The sequence below is a fragment of the Podarcis erhardii genome (assembly GCF_964252035.2).
Source record: "Podarcis erhardii genome assembly, chromosome: 10".
Classification (NCBI taxonomy): Eukaryota; Metazoa; Chordata; class Lepidosauria; order Squamata; family Lacertidae; genus Podarcis; species Podarcis erhardii.
In genome coordinates, this window is record NC_138500.1 from 3,415,805 (window position 1) to 3,427,235 (window position 11,431).

Sequence of the window (11,431 nt, forward strand, 5' to 3'; positions counted from 1 at the left end):
GTGCCCACTGCACCATCAGCGAGGTGGAATACTGTCCTTTGAACTTATTTTGGGCTCTCTCTCAGGACTGCTACCCAGGAATCTGCCTATGCAAACTGCTCTGAACATCCAGGGTGTTTTGTCATGCTTCTAAAGACCTGGTTGGTTAGGTCCAAGTCCTACAAGCCCGGGGGGGGGGGGCTGTCCGCAGGGAGTTCTCACTTGTTTGGGGTTCATCGCTCCACCGTATTTGCATTTGAATTTGCCAAAATTATTCACCATGCCTTGTAATGGAGTCCATTCCTCCTGTGAGTGTGACCCGTCCCCCCCCCCCATTTATGCCCTCCTGCTTAAGTGGTACACAAGGGGGACTTCCTGCCCTTCCAACATGTTGCAGATAAAATAAAAGGTGGGGCGAAAGCCTTTTGAAAAGAGACTGGTGGCCAGCAGGGCTGACAGTCATAAAGCCTATAGAAAGAAAAGACTCAGAAAGAAAAGACTATAGAAAGTAAATGCCCCCCTCGGCTGCACAGCCTGCCAGTCCTGGGCAGAGAACTCGCAGTTGTGCCAAGGAGGGAAAGAGCCCGATCTCTGCAGCCCCAGCCCTCAGCCGGAGAGGAGCCTTCAAGCAAAACACAAAGTGAGAAAACTTTCCCCTCTTTCCTCACAGCCTCAGTCCATCTTGGACAAGAAAGAGACAATAAAATACATAGACATACATAGAGCTGGGAGCCTCTTGTTGTGAAGGGGTCCCCCCCCCCACAGCTGGCCCTCCAGCCCCAGCTCCCCTGGCTGAGCTGGAGACAAAAACGTCAATGCAAAGCACACAAAAAGAAAGCTCTTTCCCCAAAAAGTGCAATTTTAACTGCTAGCAAAACACACAGAGCAGCCCTCCCCCTTTTGCCTGAGACACACACAGAGCCACAGCCCACGGCTCTCTCCATTTCAAGGAACCAGAGGCCTTTCTCCTGGGCATGGTGGGCCAACTGGTGCCAAGAAAAGATAGAACTTTTTTTATGTACGCCACAACAGCAGCAATAATACTTATCGCAAAGTACTGGAAGACACAAGATCTACCCACCTTGGAAGAATGGCAGATGAAGGTGATGGACTATATGGAACTGGCTGAGATGACTGGCAGAATCCGAGACCAAGGGGAAGAGTCGGTGGAAGAAGATTGGAAGAAATTTAAAGTTTATCCTCAGAAATATTGTAAAATTAAAGAATGTTAGAAAGATGTTGGAATAAAATTATGTGGTTTTAGCAGGAAAAATACAAGGATTGAGTGAAAATGAATTGGTGAAAGAAGTGAATGCAAAATTATTAAGATAAAAACGAAGGTAAAGGATTTGCTGAAATATCTAATTGAACTAGAATACAAGTATGGGAGGTGTGAGGAGGTCAAGGAAGTGAGTGAATGAAAATAATGTGACGTTAAGGTTTGACTTGTTTTTTTTCCCCTTTTTTCCGGTTTTTTAATGACATTTGTTTTTTATGTATTTTTAATGTACTTTTTATGTATTGTCTGGTTGTTCTGTTTTTTATGATTGTTACTTATATTTTTCTTCTCCCCCCCCTCTTTTTCTGTAACCTTTAAAATCTTAATAAAAATCTATTTTTTTAAAAAAAGAAATCTCCCATTAAATTACAGTATTTTAAGTTTTCTTCAGAATGCATAGGAGGCAGGGAGAAGTTCTAGTGAAGAAGCAGTGTTTGGAGATCATGCGGTGGTGGGGGTGAGAGAGTTTGGTGCAGAAACCAGTCACACACAAATGCACCCGTCTTCCATGCTTGAGTACAGCAACTCCAGGGCATGAGGCACGTAGCAGCAGGGTAGGGGCCACGTGTAAAGCAATTCCCACGCTGAGGACAAAAACACAAACAGAGGCAGCAGGACTTCTTCAGTAATAGTTTACTGAGCTTTCAAAGCATACAGTTCTCACTGGGTCCCCAGGGAGGCACAAAACTTTGCTTCTGAGAGCAAATCCAGTTTCAGCAGTAAAAAAATACAGCACACAGGATATCTAAGTCAGGCACACAAACCGGCAGAAGGGAGCAAGGGAGGAAAGAGGCTGGAAGGACACAGGGCAAAGGAGGTGTGCATGTCGCTTCCTGTCGCCTGGGAGGGAAGTCAGCAACTCAGCATCTGCAGGGACTTCACGAAGAAAAGCTTTCTGCCAGCAGCTTCCAGGCAAATGAGCATCCCAGAAACACACACTGTGATCTGTGGTGTGTTGCCATATCAATTGTTTTTGGAAGGTTATCACGATGTAGTCTAGAAACCAGTTTGGACAATATATCGCCCAGCCCTAATCCTCACTGACCACCAGCAATCTAGATAAACCCAAACCCCTTCTCTATCAAAAGGTACTTTACATCTTAGATTATAATCACATTGTTTGACATTGCCTTCAATATTTTATTTTGATAGAGTTTTACACATAAAAAACCAGAACTTCACATACACAACATGTGTCAAAGACTGATTTCCTCCTGAGTTCATTTCTGTGAAGTAAAGAGTGGACTCTGAGAGGAAGACCTCCAACACTCCATACATCTAAAGGGGTTCTTCCATGTGAGAGTCCCTGGATTTTCCTTAAACATTTCTTTGTAAATAAAGCACGTTTTGCAATCTTTTCATTTAAACTGCTTCTCCTCTTTGAGTCTGTTGATGGTTTGAAGGGTTTCAACTCCAAAGGTTCTTCCTATCCATGAATCTGTTGATTTAGAATTTCCACCAGGAATGAACCTCTATCTACTTTCCTGATATTTATAAGGTTTGTGTTTTGTGTGAGTTTGTTGACATAAATCAAGGGTTCCACTCTGACTGAAGCTACTTCCACAGTCCACACATTTAAACAGTTTCTCCCCTGTGTGTCTGCTGATGTTTTCTAAGATTTCAATTCTGGCTGAAGCTCTTTCCGCACTCCATACATGTAAATGGTTTCTCCCCTGTGTGAGTCTGTTGATGTATATTGAGGCTTCCATTATCATTAAAGCTCCTTCCACACTCTATACATTTATATGGTTTCTCTCCTGTGTGAGTCCGTTGATGTGTTCTAAGGCTTCCATTGTCAGTGAAGCACTTTCCACACTCCATACATTTAAATGGTTTCTCCCCGGTGTGAGTCCGTTGATGTGTTCTAAGGCTTCCATTCTCAGTGAAGCACTTTCCACACTCCATACATTTATATGGTTTCTCCCCTGTGTGAGTCCGTTGATGTGTTCTAAGGCTTCCATTGTCAGTGAAGCGCTTTCCACACTCCATACATTTAAATGGTTTCTCCCCTGTGTGAGTCCGTTGATGTGTTCTAAGGCTTCCATTCTCAGTGAAGCACTTTCCACACTCCATACATTTAAATGGTTTCTCCCCTGTGTGAGTCCGTTGATGTATATTGAAGTCTCCACTGTGACTGAAGCTCTTGCCACACTCCATACATTTAAATGGTTTCTCCCCTGTGTGAGTCCGCTGATGTATTCTAAGGGTTGCATTGAAACTAAAGCTCTTTCCGCACTCCATACATTTATATGGTTTCTCCCCGGTGTGAGTCCGTTGATGTTTTCTAAGGCTTCCATTCTCAGTGAAGCACTTTCCACACTCCATACATTTAAATGGTTTCTCCCCTGTGTGAGTCCATTGATGTATATTGAAGTGTCCACTGTGACTGAAGCTCTTGCCACACTCCATACATTTAAATGGTTTCTCCCCTGTGTGAGTCCGCTGATGTATTCTAAGGGTTGCATTGAAACTAAAGCTCTTTCCGCACTCCATACATTTAAATGGTTTCTCCCCGGTGTGAGTCCGTTGATGTTTTCTAAGGCTTCCATTCTCAGTGAAGCACTTTCCACACTCCATACATTTAAATGGCTTCTCCCCTGTGTGAGTCCGTTGATGTGTTCTAAGGCTTCCATTCTCAGTGAAGCACTTTCCACACTCCATACATTTAAATGGTTTCTCCCCTGTGTGAGTCCGTTGATGTCTATTGAGGTGTCCACTGTGACTGATGCTCTTGCCACACTCCATACATTTAAATGGTTTTTCCCCTGTGTGAGTCTGTTGATGTCTTCGGAGGGTTGCATTGAAACTAAAGCTCTTTCCACACTCCATACATTTAAATGGTTTCTCCCCTGTGTGAGTCCGTTGATGTCTTCTAAGGTTTCCATTATCACTAAAGCTCTTTCCGCACTCCATACATTTAAATGGTTTCTCCCCTGTGTGTGTCTGTTGATGTATATTGAGGTGTCCACTACGACTGAAACTTTTCCCACATTCCATACATTTATATGGTTTCTCCCCGGTGTGAGTCCGTTGATGTGTTCTAAGGCTTCCATTATCACTAAAGCTCTTTCCACACACCATACATTTAAATGGTTTCTCCCCAGTGTGAGTCCGTTGATGTGTTCTAAGGTTTCCATTCTCACTGAAGCACTTTCCACACTCCATACATTTAAATGGTTTCTCCCCTGTGTGAGTCCGTTGATGTTTTCTAAGTTTTCCATTATCACTAAAGCTTTTTCCACACTCCATACATTTATATGGTTTCTCCCCTGTGTGAATCCGTTGATGTGTTCTAAGGTTTCCATTCTCACTGAAGCACTTTCCACACTCCATACATTTAAATGGTTTCTCCCCTGTGTGAGTCCGTTGATGTTTTCTAAGTTTTCCATTATCACTAAAGCTTTTTCCACACTCCATACATTTATATGGTTTCTCCCCTGTGTGAATCCGTTGATGTATATTGAGGTGTCCACTCTGACTGAAGCTCTTTCCACACTCCATACATTTATATGGTTTCTCCCCTGTGTGAATCCGTTGATGTATATTGAGGTGTCCACTCTGACTGAAGCTCTTTCCACACTCCATACATTTATATGGTTTCTCCCCTGTGGTATTCTGTTGATGTCTTCTAAGTTTTCCATTATTGCTAACGCTCTTTCCACACTCCATAGCTTTAAATGGTATCTCCCCTGTTGGAGGTTGTTCATGTGAACTATGTGTGCTCATTCAATGAAGCATATTCCACATTATAATTTCTATTCCTAATGAAACGAAAGGTGCACAATTCCCTGGAGTTTTGACTGTCTTCTCCGTCTCCTTCTTCAGAGTGGGAGGAAAGGAAATCCTGTTTTGGTTTCAAGGTAGAGAATTAAGGGAAAGAGAGCACATCAAGGTCCATTAGCACCTTCTCCTATTTCAACGTCTCCTACATTCCCTCACCTCCTACCCATGTTCCCAATTTTTAGGAAATGAAGTTGCCATGTCAAATGATAGTAATTGAAAAGCAACTTTCTAAATCCTCAATCAATGTTCCATAAAGCAGCATGATTCTTTAAAGAATGATGTGCTGTCTGATCTCGTGCCCGTCTTCTGATGCAGGACTATCCTAAAATGACACTGAAAAGCAGGATATTCAAGGTAAATAGATAAACTGTACTTAGTGGAATATGTAGTACCTTGAAAATGTAATATTGAATCATGAATGGCCTGAAGTTGTGTTATTTCTGTGGACATGAATTTATTCCTGTTCTGTCTTAAATATTATAATCATACGATGTCATGGGGTGTTAGGGGAGGGGTAGTACCTTTGTTGGGGGAAATGTTATGCACCTTATGGGCTAATTTATCCACCATTGGTCCCCACCCTCCACTCAGCTCTCACCTGTGGCTACCAGAAGCTGTCAGCATGGAACAGGGGCCACAATCCCAGGTACGCCTTCAACCAGCCGGCTAAACCAGTTGAGGATACCTGATGGGTCTCAAATCCTTGGTGGGTTGGGGAATTCTGCTGCAGGTGAAGGCAGGCCCTGGTGGATGGAGAGGATGAGAACAACAGTAAATCCCACAGTCAAGGAGGCAGATTCTGCCCATTCTGCAGAGGAAATGAGGGCAGATGGGGCTCGTCAACCAGGGAAGAAAGCCCATCGAGAAGGAAAACTCTGGTTGCAATACTTTGGTTCACTCTTTCACGACCTCTTGAGTTATCTTCAGGAGAAGAAAATGCTATGGAGGAAAACCTACAGAAATCCAGAGTGGCACCGTCTCTAAGGCGGTTGGATGGTGCCCTGCACACCTCCTTCCAGCCACTCCTGCAGCCAAGCTGGTGCCTAACGTACTGCTCTGCTTTCCTTGGGACCATATAAGCCAGGCTGAGAAGGGGCTCTTGTTGGTCTAGGCAGCCCTGAACCCCCAAACACAATGTCCAGGCTCACAGTGCTGCTAACGCAGCAGTTTCAGGGGGAGCGATGAACTCAGACCTGTGTATCAAAATCTCTCCAATGTGGAATATGTAAAACAGAAGTGCTGTTTATATCATACATCAATTAAAAACTAATCAGAGCATTTGTCTTTTGAATAAAAGACCACCAAGTATCCGATGGCCCCTTCAAAGCTAATGAAATATTGTGCCTGGAGCTTTTTTGGGTGCAGGACCAGGAAAGCTTCTTCCACCATTATCCTTCCAATTGGGATTCAGGCCTCACCATGGGACTGAAACTGCCCTGGTTGCGCTGGTTGATGATCTCTGATGCGCTAGAGCCTGAGGGGAAAGCTGTTTCCTGGTTCTGCTGGATCTCTCAGCGGCTTTGGGGACCGGTGACCATGGTATCCTTCTGGACCCTCTAGGGGAGCTGGGGGGCCTGCTATGCAGTGGTTCCCCTCCTTCCTCCTGGGCCATGTCCAGAACATGGTGTTGGGGGATGAGTGTTCTGACCCCTGGGTGTTCCCTTGTGGTTGCAAGGCTGCCGTAACCGATAGTCCCACCCACAAACTCTCATTCACACACAGTCTATAAATTGAGGGGGGGTCACACACCTCGCCTGTGCTAATACTGGCAGTCTTTGGCCTGTATAGGCACACCCTGTGTGTAGAGCCTCCAGCCCCAGGCTCTATCATGAAAAGGGGTTCTTTGACTGGGAAGATTCATGCAGTCGCTGTCATCGGATGCTGATGGGTTGTATCTCAGCTTGTCAGTCACTCTGACACTCCCTACAAAGAATAAGAGGAACAGGAATGCTTTTGAGGTGCAACTTCTATCAATCCTTCTATCATTCTATGGACTCTGCACCCCTGTTTCTTATGACAGGTGTACATTATCCTCATCCTCAATGAACCATGCAGTGGAAGAGATACTTAAAGATGGAAGCCTGAGAGAGAGGAAAAGGTTTCTGGCTGCTTCCTGGGTGGGATTGAGGAAACAAAGAGCCTCTTCTGAGAAGGCCTCTCCCCTCCTCTCTTCCTCTTGGAATTTCCTCTCCTCTCCAGGAGGACCAATGGTTGGACTTGGCAGAACCACTGTATCTGCTATTAATTTGATTTTGGATGGATATTAGAATGAATTGATTTTAGAATGCATTTTAATTAATTGATTGTGATTTTATGTAAACTGTGTTATTTTCATTGTTGTTAGCTGCTCTGAGCCCGGAGGGTGAGATATTATTATTATTATTATTATTATTATTATTATTATTATTATTATCTGGACACAGCAGGGGCTTATGGGGTGGGAATCGGGTGGAGCTTGCAGGAAGGAAGGTGCGTCTTGTTAACGGAGAAATCTGAGGGGCCCCCTGGACAAAAAACAAGGACACCAGCCAGGAATACCAGAGCAAAACAGCAGCCAGTAGGCTTGGTATTTATTGAAGACTGTCATGACAGGACTCCCACCTACCACAAGGTGGAACACGATGGAAGCCCCAAACAAAAGAGAACCCAAAATTTTATTAGCTGCTAATCCCCATGTTACAGCCCCCCAAATACATCACTAATACATCATGGTTACACCATGAAAGGGGAGGTCTGGTGGCAGTAATCTGAGCATCCTGGACCCTGCCCCATGGTTCCCCTTGCCCTCCACCAAATACCCATCAAGTGTAACAAAAGAGATATTTACATTTCCCTGCTAGGTGCAGAAGTGTGTCAGTACCCAGAGCAGAACAAGGGGGAGGGGTGCAAAAAACCATGACCACCATGTGGCCTGACTTATGCCCCCCGCCCCACCAACAAGAAAGGAAATGGCCAGCTGGAGGGCAGTGGATGGCATCATCAGGGGAGCCATGCCCCCGCTACAAAAAAAGACCACCACCACCACCATCCCGGCCTAGCTGGCCCCCCGCCCAGAAAGAAAAGCCACAGAATTGCAGCCTAGCCTGGCAGAGGGGCCGTGCCCCTTCCAATCAGGCAAGAATTTACCTTAATTTGGCCGCCAGGACACGTTCCTGAGGATCCTGATCCTGGAAGGAAGAAAACCAAAAGAGGCTTGGACAAAGGGGTCGGCCTCTTTTCTTTGGCCTTTGCCCCACCCCCAGCCAGCCAGCCATTGTCCTCCCTGACCTGTTTCCCAGCCAAGTTAATCCCACCCTTTTGTCTTCATCTGGGTTGGTTCTTTCTGGAATGGCTACCTGTCTGGCACTCAGGTATCAGGATGCCAGGGATTATCACTCAGGCAGAGGGGCTGCTGAGTAGCTGAGCTCACATGTCTATAGGAATTTCTGAAGTTTTCCCAGTGAGTCAGTACATAGAGACATTTATCAGTGAATTCATACATTTGGTATTGTGCAGCAAAGGCCCTTTGAATAGATAGGAAGAAACTGTGATCAAGTGCTTTGTGGGGACAAATCACAAAAGTGATGGTGCTGATTTAGGTAGTGGGCTGCATGTGCATGATATCTGCTGAAGGTGCAACCCCCCCCAACCTATACATGAATTCCTGCAACAGTCTGGACAGGGCACTGGCTTATGGGGTGGGAGGAGGATAGAGGTTGCAGGAAGGAAAGGGTGGGGGGACACGACCCCCCACTTTCCAAGGATCTTACTGGTAGCTTTGAAGGGGTGGCCGATTCCTGGGTGGGAGGGAGAACCCAAGGCGGCCCCTCGAGAAAATCCCCGCGGGCGCCATGATGGAGACGTGCCCCCAAAGGCTGGTCTTCCTGGCTCTCTCTCTCTCCCCCCCCCCACCATTCCTGCCTTTCCCTGCCCCAGGGATGCTCCCCCTCCCCACTTCCTCGACTCCCTCCCTCTGTCCCAGAGTCCCCCCTGAACCCAGAGGCCCCCCTTGGCGTGGCTCGCCCTGCGCCCCCATCTCTCCGTCTGGAGGGGCCCCCCAAGACGAGCAGGGGAGGGACAGGGGGGTCTCTATCCAAGCATCCCTCACTCCCATTAACCCTTTCATGGCCCACCTCTCTCCGCACGGAACCCACAGGGCCCCAGAGATGCACGCGTGCAGGGATCCAGTTGCACGAAAGGCGCTTTGGGGAGCTGGAGGGGGTCTCTGGGTCCTTTTCCTTCCCCCCCCCCGCGACCCCTTTACCTCTTTGTCCTCGCTCGCGATTCTCCTTTCCTTTCCTGCAACATCCACGTGGGTGGGCGGGGGTTTACCTGCCGCCCCTCCTCCCCTCTCCGAGAGCGCGCGCCGCTAGAGCTGCGGGTCACAGCAGCAGTCCGGAGTAGAAGCTCCATTTGCGGGAGAAGCAGGCAGTTTGGGAGGGGGGCTCACCCCCCCACACACACATTCCCGGAGCAGGAGCCGGATGGTGAGGAGGAGGAGCATCATATTGGGGAGGGGATTTGGGGTTTGCGGTGGCGGGGTGTGGGAAGGATGTGCCGGGTGGGGTGGAATTGGGGGGGCGGGGAGGAGAGGAAGGTTTCCCCCTCCCCTCTTGCTTCTGTGAATCAGGAGAGTGGGGGAGGGGCTGATCCCGGCAATCCAACTACAAAGTGGGGTCCCCCCCCCCACAATGTTTATATTGCAAAATCCTTCCTTCCCCCACCCCACGCCACGAGCTTAGATCCGTCCGTGTTTTAGGTATTGCTGCTGTTAAATCCAGGAAGGGGGGAGGGGCAGTCAAGACAGAAATCCCTCGGGATTGTGGGTTGAATCCTGATACTTTCCAAGGTGAAGCGCAGGAAAGCCTTGCAGCTAGGGGGATGTGTGAACACTGTTGTGGTGCTTTGGGGAAGAGGGTAGTTAAAAGGTGTGGGAAAGTGGGGTTGTGGTGGAGCGATGAACCCCAAAGGACTGAGAATTCACTGTGAACAGGACGGGCCCACCCAAGCCTCACCCCCTTGCCTAAAAGCCTGACACCCCGCAATGTGACAGGATTGTGACTCCTGCCCTCAGCAAGCAAAATAGCCCCCCCCCCACCGGAGCAAAGCAATCCCCAGGATGCTGAGGTGCCCCGAGGGCTGTGCGGGAGCCCCATTCCTTGAAATGGAGAGAGCTGTGGGCTGTGGCTCTGTGTGTGTCTCAGGCAAAAGGGGGAGGGCTGCTCTGTGTGTTTTGCTAGCAGTTAAAATTGCACTTTTGGGGGAAAGAGCTTTCTTTTTGTGTGCTTTGCATTGACGTTTTTGTCTCCAGCTCAGCCAGGGGAGCTGGGGCTGGAGGGCCAGCTGTGTGTGGGGGGGGGACCCCCTCACAACAAGAGGCTCCCAGCTCTATGTATGTCTATGTATTTTATTGTCTCTTTCTTGTCCAAGATGGACTGAGGCTGTGAGGAAAGAGGGGAAAGTTTTCTCACTTTGTGTTTTGCTTGAAGGCTCCTCTCCGGCTGAGGGCTGGGGCTGCAGAGATCGGGCTCATTCCCCCCTTGGCACAACTGCGAGTTCTCTGCCCAGGACTGGCGGGCTGTGCAGCCGAGGGGGGCATTTACTTATGAGTCTTTTCTTTCTATAGGCTTTATGACTGTCAGCCCTGCTGGCCACCAGTCTCTTTTCAAAAGGCTTTCCCCCACCTTTTATTTTATCTGCAACATGTCGGAAGGGCAGGGAGTCCCCCTTGTGTACCACTTAAGCAGGAGGGCATAAATGGGGGGGGGGACGGGTCACACTCACAGGAGGAATGGACTCCATTACAAGGCATGGTGAATAATTTTGGCAAATTCAAATGCAAATACGGTGGAGCGATGAACCCCAAACAAGTGAGAACTCCCTGCGGACAGCCACCCCCCCCCCTGGGGTCGTAGGATCTGGACCTAACCAACCAGGTCTTTAGAAGCATGACAAAACACCGTGGATGTTCAGAGCAGTTTGCATACGCAGACTCCAGGGTAGCAGTCCTGAGAGAGAGCCCAAAATAAGTTCAAAGGACAGTATTCCACCTCGCTGATGGTGCAGTGGGCACTGAAGGAGGCAGAAGTAATCAAACCCCAAAAGAAAGAGCACTTTTCCAGAGGAGAGGAGAAAATGAAAGAACCGACCTGGCCCCCAATGGCTCCCATATCAGCCTTTAATTGGCCAGACCTAGGAGTTTTGATAGACTTAGGGGGCCTACAAGACCCAGACTCCGAGCCTTCTTCCCTTGGGGGTTCCCCAGCTGGTGCGTCCCCCCCCCTTTCACCCAGCCAGCCCATGACAGCAACAGCAGCAACAACAACAGTAAAATAAGTATGATAAGAATATGCACACTGGTCCTCTGGCAGGAAGAATGATAACTTCTGGGACTATGGAAAAATACTATCT

The 11,431-nt window shown here is 47.9% G+C and overlaps 1 protein-coding gene across 4 annotated transcripts; it reads right to left on the reverse strand.

The window, feature by feature from the left end:
* Positions 1 to 2,374: 2,374 nt before the first annotated feature.
* LOC309351821 (uncharacterized protein) lies at positions 2,375 to 9,336 on the reverse strand. Of its 4 annotated transcripts, none has more exons than XM_081879857.1 (3): positions 9,285 to 9,336; positions 5,640 to 5,762; positions 2,375 to 5,102 (listed from the first exon to the last, which is right to left on the reverse strand). In XM_081879857.1, the coding sequence occupies exon 3, from the start codon at positions 4,982 to 4,984 to the stop codon at positions 2,879 to 2,881; it is 2,106 nt and encodes a 701-aa protein (XP_081735983.1). In that variant the 5' UTR covers positions 4,985 to 5,102; positions 5,640 to 5,762; positions 9,285 to 9,336; the 3' UTR covers positions 2,375 to 2,878. The 4 variants fall into 4 exon arrangements, 3 of the variants coding, with proteins under 3 accessions (XP_081735983.1, XP_081735982.1, XP_081735984.1); XM_081879856.1 differs by lacking the exon at positions 9,285 to 9,336 and adding an exon at positions 8,168 to 8,711; XM_081879858.1 differs by lacking the exon at positions 5,640 to 5,762 and having other exon boundaries at positions 9,285 to 9,329.
* Positions 9,337 to 11,431: the final 2,095 nt, after the last annotated feature.

Excerpts from the sequence above, each read along its gene's own strand:
- LOC309351821 (XM_081879857.1), bottom strand. The coding sequence starts at position 4,984 with ATGAGCACACATAGTTCACATGAACAACCTCCAACAGGGGAGATACCA.